The sequence below is a fragment of the Saccoglossus kowalevskii genome, chromosome 11 (genome assembly GCF_978046115.1).
Source record: "Saccoglossus kowalevskii chromosome 11, keSacKowa6.1, whole genome shotgun sequence".
In the NCBI taxonomy this organism is placed as follows: Eukaryota; Metazoa; Hemichordata; class Enteropneusta; family Harrimaniidae; genus Saccoglossus; species Saccoglossus kowalevskii.
Genome location: NC_140651.1, coordinates 26,687,297 through 26,707,450, shown reverse-complemented (window position 1 = coordinate 26,707,450; position 20,154 = coordinate 26,687,297). Strand labels below are relative to the sequence as shown.

The 20,154-nt window shown below is 35.7% G+C and overlaps 1 protein-coding gene and 1 long non-coding RNA gene across 6 annotated transcripts; one reads left to right on the top strand and one right to left on the bottom strand.

Annotated features, from left to right (window-relative positions):
* Positions 1 to 299: 299 nt before the first annotated feature.
* Positions 300 to 11,436, bottom strand: LOC100371643 (organic cation transporter protein-like). 5 transcript variants are annotated; one of them, XM_085505081.1, is made up of 11 exons: positions 11,299 to 11,436; positions 7,101 to 7,554; positions 6,636 to 6,739; positions 6,006 to 6,160; positions 3,355 to 3,523; positions 3,103 to 3,253; positions 2,610 to 2,707; positions 2,243 to 2,463; positions 1,726 to 1,840; positions 1,274 to 1,483; positions 300 to 1,085 (listed from the first exon to the last, which is right to left on the bottom strand). In XM_085505081.1, exons 2-11 carry the CDS (start codon positions 7,536 to 7,538, stop codon positions 998 to 1,000), a joined length of 1,749 nt encoding a protein of 582 aa, XP_085361207.1. In that variant the 5' UTR covers positions 7,539 to 7,554; positions 11,299 to 11,436; the 3' UTR covers positions 300 to 997. The 5 variants fall into 5 exon arrangements, with proteins under 5 accessions (XP_085361207.1, XP_006822963.3, XP_085361208.1 ...); XM_006822900.3 differs by having other exon boundaries at positions 11,343 to 11,436; XM_085505082.1 differs by having other exon boundaries at positions 1,726 to 1,777; positions 11,343 to 11,436.
* LOC144361757 (uncharacterized) lies at positions 8,661 to 20,077 on the top strand. Its single transcript, XR_013422435.2, has 3 exons — positions 8,661 to 8,744; positions 19,445 to 19,552; positions 19,908 to 20,077. It is a non-coding gene; the product is annotated as an uncharacterized LOC144361757 (long non-coding RNA).
* The last annotated feature ends 77 nt before the right edge of the window (positions 20,078 to 20,154 follow it).

Below are 20,154 nucleotides of genomic sequence, written 5' to 3'. Positions count from 1 at the left end.
CTATGCATTTAATTAATAACATCAGTATTGTGGGCCACAGACTAGACTAGTTTGTATTAACTGTGTCTGTGGTCCACAATCGAATTACTATTATTATTATTATTGTGTATATTATTTATTATATATTTTCTGGTGAAATAAAAACAACAACAATTCGATATTAATTTGACGCGAAAATCCTCAGTTCTCCTAATGCGCGAAGAGAACACTGCAGCGCCATTTTCATAGTGTCAACGAAATACTTCCATGAAAACTTATGCGTCTCTCACACCAAATCGCAATAAGAAATCAAAGAAAGCTTATTTTGACCATAGACATGTCTTTGTAATACATACTTCTAATAGAGCAAATACAGCATTAAAAAATATAATTGAAAGCAGTGATTACAGTGGTTCCAAGTAGCTTTGGTTTTACAGTTATGAATATTTAATGAGTACTGACCATATATGATCACTTGATATTTTGCTCACATATCTTGTCAGACAACAAAATTATGGCACCAGTTGCATTTCCGTATCTGCAACATTACTTAAGATATTAAAGTTATGCATATTAATGAGGTCACATTACCATATATAGTCATCTGATACATTAGTCATATCACATTGCAGATACCTTCATTATAGCGCTGGTCACGTGCCACTATCTGCATGTGTACATTATTAGGTAAAATAAATATTTGATTGATTGATTGATTCATATATTGGCACACGGGAGCTCCATTTCCGAATATTAAATTGCGTATACATAACATATACTGTTCAGCTACAGCTTGGCAACTCACGCGACCTCCAATGACCCCGTCTAACGTAATTTCAATATCTCCATGGATATGAATATACAAATGATTATATATAACAATGTTCATTTGAAGAAGAAAGATGTGAAATTATGTTCTTTAAGTTTAAGCAGGTTTTAAACTCAATCTATCGTTGAGATTCACCAAACGCTTTTATTGTTTTCAGTCCACAATTCATCGCTCAGCACCACTAAGATTTCAAATACCATTCATCTCATATATATCGTTTACTTCCACTTTTCGAATTTCCCCATACCCCTGATAAGAGCAATTCGGTTTATGCTTCCTGTACAAAAATAGAATTACACATACAATGATAAGTGTTAGAAAATTAAAGAATCTATAATCAGGTGACATTAAGTATTTCAACGAAAACCTGTATAAATATCTTTGATGTTTGTCGCATTTATATGTTTTATTACGATTGTGATTATTAATTACACTACTTTTATTCCACTTCTACTAGATACTTACTTTTCGAACTCCTCAGCTTCCATCAACGTTTCGGGTAATTTCCTCCCCCTGGTTTCAGGTAGTGGTATTATTAACAATCCTGCTACAATAGATGTAATACCAGACACAACTGAAAAAAGCGGCTCCCATATTGTGCTCATGAATATTAATTGGGGTGCTATCATAGCACCTACACGGGCAATAGAAGAGCACATGCCTACACCAGTTGACCTATATTATAAATAAATGAAGTTATTTAACATTATGCAACAGTATCAAATAACTTTGTGTAGTCGCTTGTTCAATATATATGTCATGAATGCATGTTGTCGATGAGGACGCTATTGAATCAGTAGTGTACCTGGTGGTCAGTTTATACATCATTAGTGACCAGATATGTAAAAACATACATTGAGTTAGAACTCAGTAATAACTCAGTAGAGTACCCGTAAATGATATAAGATGTGACGTACCTTAATGGTGTCGGGAATAACTCGGCCGAGTACAGGTAGATGATGGAGAACCCTGCAGTGATGAATAACTTGCCTGTCATAGCTAAAGTTATTCCAATCCAAACATAATCGCCACCTAGCAACATATGGTGCAATTGAACAGCTCAGTTTGTGATAAAAACAAAGTAACCAAAAGTACATATTCTGACACGTACATAGAGTTATTTACTGCAATGCACATGGATAATTCCGGGATAACATTACTGCATAAGTTATATTACTTAGTGTATTATACTAGATGTCTAATATTCAAACCATGACAAACCAATTTAGTGCAGCTCAGAGTAATTGTATATTTGATTGTATTTGTCAAAGCAGAAACACTCTATAAACATACATATTTAATAATATGACCCATTTGGTGGTGAATCAATGCATGTAATTGACATAAATGTATTTTTTGTGCAAGGTATTTCAAAGACTAATATTTGAAATATATATATAGTGGTGCTGTACAATTACATATATTTAAACTCACACGGAGGGACAAACGTTAAAATGATACAGGCCACACCACCGGAGATCATCACGAGGATCATCGTTCCCCATCGTCCAAATTTCGGATGATCGATCAGAAAAAGTCCACATACTCCTGCTGGGATCTCGACAGCCCCTGAGATGAGCATATTAACGTACGGATTACCACCCAGACTAGATGTGTCGAAAGATATTCCATAATAAACAATACAAATAGTCACCCTGTAATAAATATAATTCGCATGTCAGTATTCTTTTACCAACCACATCAGTTTTACACTGGTGTGATGGTATTAACAGATGACATATGAAAAACCATTTATTGTTAAGAAGAGTCAAATATATTCGTTTGTCAGATCTTTACTTACCAGTTGAAGAATAATATTAATGTTTTCTTTCGCATGTTTGGATATCGAAACAAGCTAAGTAAACTGTGATTAGCTTTGTCCCCAGCTTCTAAGCACTCCTGAATTACAATACAGATACAGAGTAGAAGAAATTTTACTGATGTTGTGAGGTGATTGATTGATTAATTAATTATTTTAATGAGTTCTGTGAAATTGAATCCACAACATTTCTAAAACGTGTGAGACAAGTAATTAACATGTTTAACTTACCTCTCTTTGAGGCGGTTTGAGACGCATTTTGCACGACATAATATTATACTGCACATATATATGCAATGCATTTTATATGCAATGCTTTTGAAATATTTTAACAATATTAACGTGTATTAAAAAATAATTCATCCGAAGTTGCAAGGAAGCACATATGAGACATGAAATGATAATCAAACAATAGAAACTAATGTCAAAGTTCGGACTTTCAAAATATTTACCAGTGATAAGTAAAAATTCTTACATTTCTTGATTTTACAATGTTTCTCATAGCTTCAGAGAATTTTTCCTCTGAAAATGCCACTTTATTGATTCTACAACATCTTCTGATAATACTTTCAGCTTCATCGATTCTTCCTTTTGATATCAGCCACCTTGGAGACTCTGGAATAATCCTGTAATTTGGAAACCAGAACAAACATATGTCTGCATTTATCAATGACAACTTGTGCTATTATACCACCTCGAATACCGCAAATTTTTACTAATAACTTACCACCAGTAACACAGTAGCAGGACACAAGGCACAATGATTGCTAGCTGCAGACTCCACCATTGACGTATTAAGTAGGCTTGTGGAGCCAGAACCATGATGCCAACAGAAAAGAACATAGGATATATCATTCCAGTCACATTACGCCAAGATGGTCCGACATATTCACATCCTAGGGTAAATCATCATATATGGAAACAGTTACCTCATGGAATACATTGTATATCCAATATTACATGCTTAGCCCATGTTACAACGTCTGGTAACATTGGAATTGTATATTATGTTCGTCTTTGATTCGAAATTCAGAGTACAACTTCTTTCTCGATTTTAAAAGAAAATGTTTTCCCAGAAGCAAGACCCAAGCCACTGGGGGTGCTGTATACAATCGACACCTATTTAGGCTTGCCGTAGCTCATATAGATTTGACAGTGTAAAACGTAAAAGCAGTTGTTAAATTTGGTGAGTATGATAGAAAGCGTTTACAGTCTTCAAATAACCACAATAGATAGAGTAGGAAACAAGACCGAACATACGGAGTTTCATACTAAATGCTTTCTATTAATAATTTCACTTCAAATAATATTCATGAGATATGTCTACGTCATAACCTCGTTAAAGGTTATTAGCACATTGTGTACGCAGTGCGCATGCTTCGGGCTCTTTTTCCCGTATTCCAACGCACACATCGTCACAGTGAGGTCAATTGAAGTTTACGCTCCATGCAACGTACCATTCAGCGCAGTCAATGCGGTTTCAACACATTGATGGTGCTGAATGTTGTTTTTGTATTCAAAGCCCACACATAAGCCACGCTACCAGATATAGACAACAGCTAACAAGCCACACCAACCCAGCGACTGCTGAGGATTTGTACACACTCCCACCATTTCATACGCTGTAATATGCAATTGCAATTTTGGTTTCCCATAACTCTGGGTCTGGTTTGATCACCCAAGCCATGATACACTCACACTACTGACTGCGTTACGTAGTGCGTTGTGAGAGAATGTAACACATGCATGCATTCGAGTTTCACTCAATTGTTAAAAAGGTGTGTGTTTAATAAACACCAATAAGCAGGACAAAATCTATAACTTAAATGTTTTACAAAGTTCGGTGATACATCAGTACATCAGTTCATTTATTCAAAACTGTGAGAATATATAAAGTAATATCGTCGTTTTGTAGCACTTCCCTGTGTGAAAAGGTACACCACATTTCATAGTTAGACGCGACATTATTTTCCGTACTAAAATGCATGTTGTGAAGCTGGGTTGATATTAGACCTTGTGGTGTGAGCCTTTAAACTCCAAAAACACGTAATTGTTTTAATTTGTTATTATAACATAGAATAGAATTTTGCAATGCAATAAGTAAAATGTTTTGAAAATATTAATTATGATCAATGTGACTTGTTTTAAAATATTTAATTAATACCATGCCATAAATTATTAATAAATTTAGTTTGAAGTTTACGTGATAAGGATACTGTAATAAATGCAGCAGCTGTGTTATTTACCTTACCAATAGAAAAATTCGTTTGTGATTTGTCATCATCCTCGGTGTGATCAAATTGACGAATTACAGATTCTCTGTTCGATGTTCGAATATGTATTACAAAATCAATATTCAATACGAAACATTGTTATTGAAGATTGGTCTCAATTGCATATAAAATGTTTGAGTTGTTTCATTATCTACATTATAGCTCTTCTCTTTGAATATATAGGAAGTCTATTTTACTGATGCTACGACTGCAAACATAGAACATTACGTAATTCCTCGTTTAGCTGTGTTTGGCACAATACCAAAGCAGAATTCGACAGCAAAGCATAACAGGGTATATTGTAGTGTAATCAAGCAATAACGATATGCGGCGTAATGATTCAGTTTCCAGTCAGATTAACCTACGAATGTTAGGACAAGAATCTTGTTAGTAAGTTATTGACTTCGGGAATAGATGCGTAACTATTTCTAAGTGTTGCATATATTAATATACATTCTCTATTGTCCTATATACGAATACATATTCAATTCGTTAATGTTTCTATACTTTATATATACAAGAGACCTAAAAATACCAATATCAAAGAAATGTAGAGCGGTTGTATTGTAACCTTATGTAGCCCATTTACCCTTGTATCAATATAATTACATCTTCTAAATATAAACTCGTATATAAACTCATATCGTAACGCGTTAATGTTGGTATAGTGTGAATAAAGTACATAATTGTTTTTTACTAATTCATGAAACAAGTCAAAAATGTATCAACTTTTCTAACAATAGCATGTATATCGCTTGCTCCGATCTATAATTTGTATTCCATAATTTTACATAAAAATACTTTTTTTATCATATAAAACTACATGATGTTTTTGAAGTTGGTTCATTTTCTTGACCTGAATATTAACTAATTGACATAATTACGTCATTGTTTGACTTTAAAGGCTCATACCTCGAGATTTACAATCAATCAACTCAACAACGCGCATTTTTCGATGGGTAATTGTCACGTGTAACTATTAAATGCGGTTTGTCTTTTCTGTCAAAAAAAACGAACAATTTGAGCCTTAGGCTGCCGACTATCCCCCTCCCCGAAGATGCTGGCTCTGAGTTTCCTTTACATATCAGTTACTGGTGTTACTAACCTAGAATACATCCGGCAAGATACAAACCAAATCCAGTTGCTGCCATAAAGAAGCGTACAATCACAAAGACAATATAGTTTGGAGCAAAGGCTTCAATAATACCAAAAACTATGGTGGCGGACCATGTGACCATGAAACCTTTTCTACGACCAATGCTTGGAAAAAAGCCATTAAATAAAAAAAAACAGCTGTTATTCAGTATTTGCCTTGAAAATGAGTATATACATCCTGAACGACACTAATGTCAGCCTCATATAGGAGGGTTTTCGCATTTTTCCAAGCAAAGTTGTTCGTTGTGATTCCTAACATACGCTTATAACGCATTTAACATTCATTAATTTCGCTAAGTTTGATACGTGGCGACTGAAGCGTTATAAGTGCACAACGAAAATGATATATTTATATAAGTGTGTGTATCCCGTTCTAAAGTACCGCGTACACTCGAGTAGAACTGTACTACATTTTGCAGACGTGCATGTACAATGAAAAATAAATTCATAACATCGTCAGTTTCAGTGAAAATAAAATGAAACGGCGTACAGATTGGCCGGCTGTGTTTTCACTATGTGTTCTGAATTCATATGCGTTATTCTTAATGTAAACACATGATTGCTTGTTTCCTTTCCGTACCTGTCAAATATCCATCCCACCATAACGGAACCAATGGTGAATCCAAACATAAAGATTGTAGACGCCAATGCATTCATGTAAAATCGATCGCAAACTAAATCAAACTGTGGAATGAAAAACAGAGAAAGCATCTCAACATAACGACGATATTTGTAATTATATTCCATTGTTATTATTGTATAAATGAATTAAAAACTTGTAGAGTGATATATATATATATTCCATCATTAAAAATCAAAATCATTTTTAATATAACGATTATTTTGTGTACAGTTTTCTCCTTAATTACATTGATTTAGAACGGTTGATTTTTTGTTCAAAGCAATAAATAATGTTTCAATATTTCCACTGTTAAATGTGACGGATATTAATCTGATAGTTCTGTGCTCTCATTCCATTCTTTAGTGTGTTGAACAAATATTTAATAATGTCTCTAGGTGAAATAATTACAATAATTCAACTCACTTCCTGAGACACTGTCGATTTATATTCTGACCTATCGTAATCCCATCCATGATCACATTTTACTTTGCCAGTGATGTTCCAGTAACTTTTACTGTTGCCATCATGCATAACAGATGATGCGTTTGCATAATCATATCGGTAACATTGTTCAAACCTCCAGGTTATTCCACATCCAATGTCTATCTGTTCTTTCGGAATAGTGAGATTTTTCACTAGTTCTTCGCAGTTACTTGTCATGTTGGCCAAGCAGAACTGTTGACCTATCTCGCCAGCATGCGGTACTTTGCACCAAGAGTCAGTCGTCGCAAACAAGAAGACAGGAGACAGTTGAATAGATCCCCATGGTATGCACGCTATTCCTAATAGAATGAAACATATCTTCTGAAATGTGCCAAACTCGCCCACAATGTCAGTCAAAAGATCATCATACTGAACCATCTCATCAATGAATCGCCTGTGAAGAGAAAATATGGACATTCATTAGTTATTACTTTCGCAGTTGCCCTTGATAAAATCACGAAACTATTACATTTTGGTACAGCTATTGTGACCATGAAAACAACAATGTCAGGAATAATGTTTTCATTCATAACTCGAGAGGTTAATGATGGTTTTCTATGCACCTTCTAGGAGGGCTTGCCTTTAATACATACACGAACGCAATAAATTATCGTACAAATAACGTACGGTTGCCATGAATAAACAATTTGGGGAATGTTTTTTTTTATTTATAACTGAAATATTTATTGGTGGACTCTCGTGACATTATCAAGATGGAGCAGTCAATTCGATTTCTGTACTGGTGTCAATACAGTTGACATGGCAACTGACATTTTGGGAATGTTTTTTTTTATTTATAAATAAAACAAATTATGGACAGACTCGTATATATTTTCTGAGATTTTGGAAATGGTTGACATGGTAACAACGATTTCTAGAGTTATTTTCCATTTATAACTAAACTTATTATGAAGAAATTTATTTGACTGCAATGATCAATCATTAAATGTTGGAGATGTGAATTTTGTTGCCGTGTAGGTGTAAGTCAGATATTATTGGACATGAACTGGTTCACGAGTATGGGCTCTCCGAGTGTTTTTTAAGGTTTGCAATGATACCAGTGTTACCATAGTGACATTACGTAGAAACTTTGCTTCCAAATGATGTTACAAAATCACTTATGATCAACCTACAACAATATATAGATCTATATTAAAGCGTACCATATATTTTATAAACAAATTATACACTGATTGTGTTTTGTCGACAAAACTACGCAATGCTTTAAAGGGCGGCAGTCGTCGTCCCGTTCGATATGGGATTCATAGCGACGTTTACAACGCGTGTAAAATACATTGTTTATTTACATGAAAATCGAACACGCGCTGCGCGACGACTGCCGCGCTTTAAACCAAGAGCTTTCATGTTTAAGATATAATATAAACATATGTAACAAGTATTTCATAAACACATTATACACTTATTGTTTTGTTGAGAGAATTATGCATTACAATGCTTTAACCACATTAGATTCCTGGTAATCATGTGATCAACGGCTGCAGCCATTCGTTTATGTTTACTCGCGCTTTAGAATTTGGGCAACATTGTAATTGTGATTGTCGAATCACCCAGTACCTCTGCAGGGTAAGTGTACATGTTATCTGCCAAGCGAACTAAAGCCACGACGCTCTCATATGTAGCATATGTATAATACGTGTGCATAGCATTTAACATGCGTGCGTTTCGTTCGCTTTAGTTGTCGACACACGATTGGTCATTCCGTGGGCACGTGAGAAAAAATATTGAACTGCTCCTCACATGACCTAACTAGCAAGAAAAAGTTCTCGAATAGGAATTGAACACTATACGACCAAATGTAAGCACGGTTATCGCTTTCAACTCAGCAGCAGACCACTTCAACAATGAATCACTCTCATGAAATTACAGTTTATTCCTGCAAAGTTTCGTCGCAAACAATGAACCTAATAACGGGTTAATGAATTGGGTATGTTATAACACGCCTAATGAATGACCTTATTTGGGCAACAATTTTAAGTATGTCTCCTCGTGACCTCAGACTCGGTAAACGACCCATAACTTGGGGGTGACCCACGGCCTATGCATATCTGTACATAGGCTTATTGAAAGTTTAACCATTGAACGATACTTTTGGCATAACATCGTATAACAATTCCCACACTATTAATTTATAGTTCGATCCTATATACCGTTTGTATTAAACCGTATTCGTATTTTTTACGCCGAATGATTCCACGTTTTATTCCATTGATATCAATGTATCTTAATAAACCTGTGCAGATATGGGTTGACTTTCACTGAGTTACAATCTTTCAAAAAACGATATATATATATATATATATATATATATATATATATATCACCATTTTATTGTCAGGCGAGCATAATATGTGCTTTTATAGAAACATTGTTGAGATATGTTACATTTGACTATGTAGATCATAAACACGCGTTTCAAATTACTACATATAATTCAAATAACACGTTCGTCGTAGTAAACAACACGTTGAACAGATGTTTATCATCAATGGGCTTAATATGGGGCGACAAAATATTTGTTTTACATAAACCATGGAACTATAAACCCATAATAGTTCCATGCATAAACTGAGCTATTATGAGAATTGCATGAAGGCTGCTGCTCGCTGTCCAATGTCATTAATATTGTTCGACATAGCTGCTGTAATTAGGGGTTGACAATAAAAGGCCAATGTAAAAACTTTTACCGAGTGGTGTATTTACTTGCTTTGGTTCCGCAACAATGGCACAAGGATGGATGCACTCATGATTTAAAGCTCAATCTTTGACTAATTTCTTCAACTTTGTTCTATAAAAGAGTTCGATGTTCGTCTTACTGTTCCAAAACGTGACCATCATGCAGGACATTTTTCATGATGTACTTGGCCTGCAGCGATAGTTATGTGAGCTGTTTAAACCCCGGGTGTCACTCTATATTAAAACCTTACACCATGTGCCATCTTGCTAAAAAAAAATAATAGCCCCACTATGGCTGGCAGCACATCGGCAAACCATGGAACTATTTATAGTTCCATGGGCAAACCATGCCCCTATTGAGGACGCAGTGTAAATTTAGTACCCCTTAGAGCAGACATATTGAAGAAAAAACACCCCCTATTGCAGACATATATTGATAACATCATAATGAGGACGAGGCGCGAAAGGAGTTTCGGACGTATGGATGACCCCGGGGATGACTTTCCGTCACGGTATGCTCGTGTTGGAAGTGGCGTGAAAGTCCCGGTGGGAAAGTTCGGGCGGACGTTTGGGGCCTGGTCGGGGCTATTGGTTTGATAATTCGGGGCATAGGGCGGTGTATGGGAGTGGTTGTTGCAAGAGCGGGCCTACAGCGGGGGCAACAATCCTGTGAGTTTATTCCTGGGGGCCTATTGCAGATATTTTCCTCCCGCGCGGGCCCGCTTAGAAGGTAAAAAACACACCCCTTTCCCACTAAATTTGGAACGCACACGGGGCAGTAACACATATAGAGTGACCCCCGGTGGGGGCAAACAAACATCTTTTTCAGCGATCGACACCACAGTCGTTTAGCAGCAACTTTGGCGTAAGATTATCAAGTTACTGAATTAATGGATACCGTTTTGAACTGATTTACGTAACTTAGATTACCTACTCATGTTTTATCTAGGCGACAAAAAACTAATTATCATGTGTGATACTAGTAGTTACGTTGAATATTCGCAATACATGGACTAACGTAAATGGAAGTATAATAGTCATGTATTAATCTGCCAAGCTAAATTCTAAATAAAGCGATAACCGTAAACATGTATGAGGTTATATACAAAAAAGGAGTTTATTTTTTAACAACACAAAACAGACATTGGGGTGATACGGGTGAGGGTTATTTCCGAGGTCACTAGAAAGCACGCAAGGTTAACTCAGACCTACAAACGACGGTCGCATTTAATAGCACGGTATAAAGACACAGGTTGCCTGTTACCGTATTTCCGATATACATGCATTCACTCTCGCCTTAGTCGTACATAAAGACATAACAGTAAAATTCAACCAATGAAATATTATTTGACATTTCTTGACGGCACCACGGTTACTTAAAACAATAATCGATTGTGTATGTCCCAATCATAAAACGAAGACGTGTATTGGTTAGTTAACATACCTGAGGTACTTGGTACGAAGACGTGTATTGGTTAGTTAACATACCTGAGGTACTTGGTGTAAAAAGTAAAAAGGTAACATAAACATCATACGCTATTCAAGTTAGTCAGCTGGTGGAGTCGCCTTGACACAAAGTATCGGACAGTTTCTCGACGTTGGCGGTGCTCAGCATTCGAAGTTTCCATCGTTGCGGGCAGCATACCTGATTAAAGGGCGGTGGTCATCGCGCCGCGCATGTGCGATATTTGTGTTGACAAACATTGATTTTCGCACAATCCAATGTGCTCTTCTAATGAAAATCGTGAGTACGATTTTTGACCTGTGTGAAACGCGCACTAATTACCGCCGGTGATGACCTTCCGACGAACAAAGAAATTACCGAGTTGGCATGGTAACGTCTCAGTATGTACTCGTTGGTCGACGCAACAGTCAAAGTCGCCATCTTTGTGTATAACCCATAACTCATGCATGCATAACGACCACACTCTTTAAACTTGTTAACATGCAAAATGTCTGCAGTATTGGTCTAAGCCAATACGATTTTAGCGATTTAGTTAAAACGTTATTTTCCTGAAAGGTGTATGGATTCATATTTACTTTAGAGACATTGCATTATGCGAGAAACAGATATGCACTTGGTCGGTCTGATGTAAAAAAAAAAAACTGCAGGAAGTTATAAAATTTAAGCGGTTATAAAATTGCAGGGAGTCATAATATTGCAGGGAGTTATGCACAGAGTTATAAAATTGCAGAGAGTTATAAAATTGCAGGAAGTTATAAAATTGCAGGGAGTTATAAAATTGCAGAGAGTTATAATATTGCAGGGAGTTATAAAATTGCAGAGAGTTATAAAATTGCAGAGAGTTATAAAATTGCAGGGAATTATAAAATTGCAGAGAGTTATAAAATTGTAGGGAGTTATAAAATTGCAGAGAGTTATAAAATTGCAGGGAGTTATAAAATTGCAGAGAGTTATAAAATTGCAAGGAGTTATAAAATTGCAGGGAGTTATAATATTGCAGAGAGTTATAAAATTGCAGGGAGTTATAATATTGTAGAGAGTCATACTATTGTAGAGAGTTGTACAATTGCATGGAGTTATAATATTGCAGGGAGTCATAAAATAGCAGGGAGTCATACTATAGTGGAGAGTTGTACAATTGCAGGGTGTTATAAAATTGCAGGGAATTATAAAATTGCAGAGAGTTATAAAATTGCAGGGAATTATAAAATTGCAGAGAGTTATAACATTGCAGGGAGTTATAATATTGTAGAGAGTTGTACAATTGCAGGGAGTTATAATATTGCAGGGAGTCATAAAATAGCAGGGAGTCATACTATAGTAGAGAGTTGTACAATTGCAGGGTGTTATACAATTGCAGGGAATTATAAAATTGCAGAGAGTTATAAAATTTCAGGGAGTTATACAATTGCAGGGAGTTATAAAATTGCAGAGAGTTATAAAATTGCAGGGAGTTATAATATTGTAGAGAGTCATACTATTGTAGAGAGTTGTACAATTGCAGGGAGTTATAATATTGCAGGGAGTCATAAAATAGCAGGGAGTCATACTATAGTAGAGAGTTGTACAATTGCAGGGTGTTATAAAATTGCAGGGAATTATAAAATTGCAGAGAGTTATAAAATTGCAGGGAGTCATAATATTGCAGGGAGTTATAAAATTGCAGAGAGTTATAAAATTGTAGGGAGTTATAAAATTGCAGAGAGTTATAAAATTGCAGGGAGTTATAAAATTGCAGAGAGTTATAAAATTGCAAGGAGTTATAAAATTGCAGGGAGTTATAATATTGCAGAGAGTTATAAAATTGCAGGGAGTTATAATATTGTAGAGAGTCATACTATTGTAGAGAGTTGTACAATTGCAGGGAGTTATAATATTGCAGGGAGTCATACTATTGTAGAGAGTTGTACAATTGCAGGGAGTTATAATATTGCAGGGAGTCATAAAATAGCAGGGAGTCATACTATAGTAGAGAGTTGTACAATTGCAGGGTGTTATAAAATTGCAGGGAATTATAAAATTGCAGAGAGTTATAAAATTGCAGGGAGTCATAATATTGCAGGGAGTTATAAAATTGCAGAGAGTTATAAAATTGTAGGGAGTTATAAAATTGCAGAGAGTTATAAAATTGCAGGGAGTTATAAAATTGCAGAGAGTTATAAAATTGCAAGGAGTTATAAAATTGCAGGGAGTTATAAAATTGCAGGGAGTTATAATATTGCAGGGAGTTATAATATTGTAGAGAGTCATACTATTGTAGAGAGTTGTACAATTGCAGGGAGTTATAATATTGCAGGGAGTCATAAAATAGCAGGGAGTCATACTATAGCAGAGAGTTGTACAATTGCAGGGTGTTATAAAATTGCAGGGAATTATAAAATTGCAGAGAGTTATAAAATTGCAGAGAGTTATAAAATTGCAGGGAGTTATAATATTGTAGAGAGTCATACTATTGTAGAGAGTTGTACAATTGCAGGGAGTTATAATATTGCAGGGAGTCATAAAATAGCAGGGAGTCATACTATAGTGGAGAGTTGTACAATTGCAGGGTGTTATAAAATTGCAGGGAATTATAAAATTGCAGAGAGTTATAAAATTGCAGGGAATTATAAAATTGCAGAGAGTTATAACATTGCAGGGAGTTATAATATTGTAGAGAGTTGTACAATTGCAGGGAGTTATAATATTGCAGGGAGTCATAAAATAGCAGGGAGTCATACTATAGTAGAGAGTTGTACAATTGCAGGGTGTTATACAATTGCAGGGAATTATAAAATTGCAGAGAGTTATAAAATTTCAGGGAGTTATACAATTGCAGGGAGTTATAAAATTGCAGAGAGTTATAAAATTGCAGGGAGTTATAATATTGTAGAGAGTCATACTATTGTAGAGAGTTGTACAATTGCAGGGAGTTATAATATTGCAGGGAGTCATAAAATAGCAGGGAGTCATACTATAGTAGAGAGTTGTACAATTGCAGGGTGTTATAAAATTGCAGGGAATTATAAAATTGCAGAGAGTTATAAAATTGCAGGGAATTATAAAATTGCAGAGAGTTATAACATTGCAGGGAGTTATAATATTGTAGAGAGTTGTACAATTGCAGGGAGTTATAATATTGCAGGGAGTCATAAAATAGCAGGGAGTCATACTATAGTAGAGAGTTGTACAATTGCAGGGTGTTATACAATTGCAGGGAATTATAAAATTGCAGAGAGTTATAAAATTTCAGGGAGTTATACAATTGCAGGGAGTTATAAAATTGCAGAGAGTTATAAAATTGCAGGGAGTTATAATATTGTAGAGAGTCATACTATTGTAGAGAGTTGTACAATTGCAGGGAGTTATAATATTGCAGGGAGTCATAAAATAGCAGGGAGTCATACTATAGTAGAGAGTTGTACAATTGCAGGGTGTTATAAAATTGCAGGGAATTATAAAATTGCAGAGAGTTATAAAATTGCAGGGAGTCATAATATTGCAGGGAGTTATAAAATTGCAGAGAGTTATAAAATTGCAGGAAGTTATAAAATTGCAGAGAGTTATAATATTGCAGAGAGTTGTACAATTGCAGGGAGTTATAATATTGCAAGAGTTATACAATTGCAGGGAGTTAGAATATAGCAAGGAGTCATAAAATTCCAGATTGTTATAATCTTGCAGGAAGTTATACAGTTGCAGGGAGTTATATTGCAGAGACTTATAACATTGCAAGGAGTTATAAAATTGTAGAGAGTTGTACAATTGCAGGGTGTTATAAAATTGCAGGGAGTTATAAAATTGCAGAGAGTTATAAAATTGCAGGGAGTTATAAAATTGCAGGGAGTTATAAAATTGCAGGGAGTTATAAAATTGCAGAGAGTTATAAAATTGCAGGGAGTTATAAAATTGCAGAGAGTTATAAAATTGCAGAGAGTTATAAAATTGCAGAGAATTATAAAATTGCAGAGAGTCATAATATTGCAGGGAGTCATAATATTGCAGGAAGATATAAAATTGAAGGGAGATATAAAATTGCAGGGAGTCATACTATTGTAGAGAGTTGTACAATTGCAGGGTGTTATAAAATTGCAGGGAATTATAAAATTGCAGGGAGTTATAAAATTGCAGGGAGTTAGAATATAGCAGGGAGTCATAAAATTGCAGATTGTTATAATCTTGCAGGAAGTTATACAGTTGCAGGGAGTTATATTGCAGAGACTTATACAATTGCAAGGAGTTATAAAATTGTAGAGAGTTGTACAATTGCAGGGTGTTATAAAATTGCAGGGAGTTATAAAATTGCAGGGAGTTATACAGTTGCAGGGAGTTATACAGTTGCAGGTAGTTATACAGTTGCAGGGAGTTATAAAATTGCAGGGAGTTATAAAATTGCAGGGAGTCATAATATTGCAGGGAGACATAAAATTGAAGGGAGTTATAAAATTGCAGGGGGTTATAAAATTGCAGGGAGTTATAATATTGCAGAGAGTTATAACATTTCAGAGAATCATAACATTCTCATGTCTATGAACTTCAAATTGTGGTGAAAGTTAATGAGTGATTTTCTTTGAATAATAAACGAGCTCGAGCTATTTTCAAGCAAATTTTTAACAAAAATTTTCAAATATCAGCATTCTGTTATAAAGTGGTTATTTTGAGATCCGTTTTTTTTACAATGGGGTTTTAAAAGTAATATTATTCGTGAAATATCCCCCTAGATATGGTATGGGAAGACAATCAATAACAATGTGTGGGCCTGTACACAACTTTCGAACTGTGTTATTTAGACGAAAAGTTGGGGGAAAGTACGCGTCATGTCAAGTTCAATGCGCGAGAAATCATGTGATTTCGTCCCTTAAAACATGTTTTCATCATTGAATTTCAAATTACAGATGTACACGACTTCAAAAACTCCTGGTCAGCATTTTGTTGCATGAACATATATAATTTGGAAGAAAATGGTTATTCAAAATTTGAACTATGGTTCAACATAATCTTGAATAAATCAAGGAAATGTCATACTTGCATAATTGATATAAAAGTCAATGGGTAAAACATTTGTAAACACTGAATTTAATATAATTGAAAAAATATGAATATGCTAGAAGGTTAAATAGTAAATAACACATTGTCATTTACCATAAATTCCAAAAATGTTTCAATAGAATATACGTTAAGGTTGGGGTTAGGATAATACTTTCCTTGTCTTTGGAGATCCCATCACTACGAGAATAGTACCCACTATTGTAGTAACACAAAACCACAACATCACTCTCAGACATTGGCAATGTATCAGACAGAAACATACCATCAATTGTGGTAATGCCCCCACCAAAACCCACAACATCAAAGTCAGATATTGACTTTGTTTCTGGAAGGACCATACCATCAATTGTGGTAATGCCCCCACCAAAACCCACAACATCAAAGTCAGATATTGACTTTGTTTCTGGAAGGACCATACCATCAATTGTGGTAATGCCCCCATCAAAACCCACAACATCAAAGTCAGATATTGACTTTGTTTCTGGAAGGACCATACCATCAATTGTGGTAATTCCCCCACCAAACCCACAACATCAAAGTCAGATATTGACTTTGTCTCTGGAAGGACCATACCATCAATTGTGGTAAAGCCTCCACCCAAACCCACAACATCAAAGTCAGATATTGACTTTGTCTCTGGAAGGACCATACCATCAATTGTGGTAATGCCCCCACCAAAACCCACAACATCAAAGTCAGATATTGACTTTGTTTCTGGAAGGACCATACCATCAATTGTGGTAATGCCCCCACCAAAACCCACAACATCAAAGTCAGATATTGACTTTGTCTCTGGAAGGACCATACCATCAATTGTGGTAATGCCCCCACCAAAACCCACAACATCAAAGTCAGATAATGACTTTGTCTCTGGAAGGACCATACCATCCATTGTGGTAACGCCTCCACCAAAAGCCACAACATCAAAGTCAGATATTGACTTTGTCTCTGGAAGGATCGTACCATCAATTGTGGTAACGCCTCCATCAAAACCCACAACATCAAAGTCAGACATTGACTTTGTCTCTGGAAGGACCATACCATCAATTGTGGTAACGCCTCCACCAAAACCCACAACATCAAAGTCAGACATTCACTTCGTCTCTGGAAGAATTATACCATCAATTGTGGTAACTCCTCCACCAAAACCCACAACATCAAAGTCAGACATTCACTTTGTCTCTGGAAGGATCGTACCATCAATTGTGGTAACGCCTCCACCAAAACCCACAACATCAAAATCAGACATTGACTTTGTCTCTGGAAGAATTATACCATCAATTGTGGTAACGTTCCCACCAAAACCCACAACATCAAAGTCAGACATTGACTTTGTCTCTGGAAGGATCATACCATCAATTGTGGTATCGCCTCCACCAAAACCCACAACATCAAAGTCAGGTATTGACTTTGTCTCTAGAAGAATTATACCATCAACTGTGGTAACGTCTCCACCAAAACCCACAACATCAAAGTCAGGTATTGACTTTGTCTCTGGAAGAATTATACCATCAATTGTGGTAACGCCTCCACCAAAACCCACAACATCAAAGTCAGACATTCACTTTGTCTCTGGAAGAATTATACCATCAATTGTGGTAACTCCTCCACCAAAACCCACAACATCAAAGTCAGATATTGACTTTGTCTCTGGAAGGACCATACCATCAATTGTGGTAACGCCTCCACCAAAACCCACAACAGCAAAATCAGACATTGACTTTATTTCTGGAAGAATTATACCATCAACTGTGGTAACGCCTCCACCAAAACCCACAACATCAAAGTCAGATATTGACTTTGTCTCTGGAAGGATCATCCCATCAATTGTGATAACTCCTCCACCAAAATCCACAACATCAAAGTCAGGTATTGACTTTGTTTCTGGAAGCACCATACCATCAATTGTGGTAACGCCTCCACCAAAACCCACAACATCAAAATCAGACATTGACTTTGTCTCTGGAAGAATTATACCATCAATTGTGGTAACGCCTCCACCAAAACCCACAACATCAAAGTCAGCTATTGACTTTGTCTCTGGAAGAATTATACCATCAATTGTGGTAACGCCTCCACCAAAACCCACAACATCAAAATCAGCTATTGACTTTGTCTCTGGAAGAATTATACCATCAATTGTGGTAACGCCTCCACCAAAACCCACAACATCAAAGTCATATATTGACTTTGTCTTTAGAAGGACCATACCATTAATTGTGGTAACGCCCCCACCAAAACCCACAATATCAAAGTCAGATATTGACTTCGTCTCTGAAAGGATCATACCATCAATTGTGGTAACGCCCCCACCAAAACCCACAACATCAAATCAGATATTGACTTCGTCTCTGAAAGGATCATACCATCAATTGTGGTAATGCCCCCACCAAAACCCACAACATCAAAGTCAGATATTGACTTTGTCTCTGGAAGCACCATACCATTAATTGTGGTAATTCCTCCACCAAAACTCACAACATCAAAATCAGATATTGACTTTGTCTCTGGAAGGACCATACCATCAATTGTGGTAACGCCCCCACCAAAACCCACAACATCAAAGTCAGATATTGGCTATGTATCAGACAGAAACATACCATCATTAGTGGTAACACCTCCACCCCAACCCACAACATCACTCTCAGACATTGGCTATGTATCAGACATAATGATACAAATCGATTGTGGTAACGCCTCCTATGTTAATTTAATATAGTTTATGAAATTAAGTTTTAGCTCGACACACGAATTATCGACACATTACTCAAACATGTAGCAATAATCGTTTTTTTTTTTCTTACAGTCTACTTCGTACTTCGAGAGGTTCCACTATATATCTCATAGGTGTTGATGACATACACAATGCAGATGCGATGTACTATTTCCTTTGATAATTATCAACCATGTGTAACCATGGTGACAATTTGATTTTCGTCAGGCCTTTGTTATTTTAGTCGTATTGTACATCTGTATAAGCACTGGGTATCATTGATACTTCCAGTTTTGATATTTCCAGTTACATTTAATTCAGATTTATAATACATCAAACAACGGTAAATCTACTACTTTACATTTTTTGTTTTCATTTCTCTAGCAAACTAGTCATCAGTTGAAATTAGCAATAATAGCGACCCTCTCTGGTTTACAAAGATTACATGATCTGGTAGTAGTCCATAACGACTTTAAGGCATCTAATGATCTTGTAAGTATTACAAATGTAGTAGTAGATGGTTTAGTAGTAGTGTTTATTCAAACATTGGCCTCGTTGGATTAGATTTGTTCTGCTTGATGTTTGTAAATAGTATCTCGCATATACAAAATGCTTTACATTTGAAACATTATAAATAATTTATGTAGCATGGTAAATAGTAATTGGATATTATTCCATATAATTAGATGTTTCAGGTAATGGCCCTTTCTTGGAGTAATATCTTATAATAATCTGTAGTTCAAAGTTGGTTAATTTGTTTAATTCACTATATAATGTCCAAAACACTCAGTGGATTAACACTGATTTATTTATTTTTTTATTTGTTTGTTTTTTAATTTTGTTGTAGGTGAAAATCGAAAATGACGGAAACCATGCTGTTGCATAGCTGATTTTGGCATCAGTGTCACCATTGGTAGCAGTGACTTCTCCGATGAGGTCAAAGGTTATAGAAAAAGGGAAGACCAACACCTAACATTATATCAATAAACAAGATACAACATGGGTAAACAGTAGAAATCTGAACAAATGCATATAAATAAATTTTTAAATGTTGATTGCAAATTAACAGAGCTTTCAGCGATAGGTCTCAACAA

Bases quoted from the DNA above. Each gene is read 5' to 3' on its own strand.
- LOC100371643 (XM_085505081.1), bottom strand. From the start codon at position 7,538: ATGGTTCAGTATGATGATCTTTTGACTGACATTGTGGGCGAGTTTGGC. The intron at 2,708-3,102 runs GTAAGAATTTTT...ATTGTAATTCAG, and splicing joins ACATTGTAAAATCAAGAAAT to GAGTGCTTAGAAGCTGGGGA. The intron at 1,841-2,242 runs GTGAGTTTAAAT...ATATGTTGCTAG, and splicing joins TTTAACGTTTGTCCCTCCGT to GTGGCGATTATGTTTGGATT.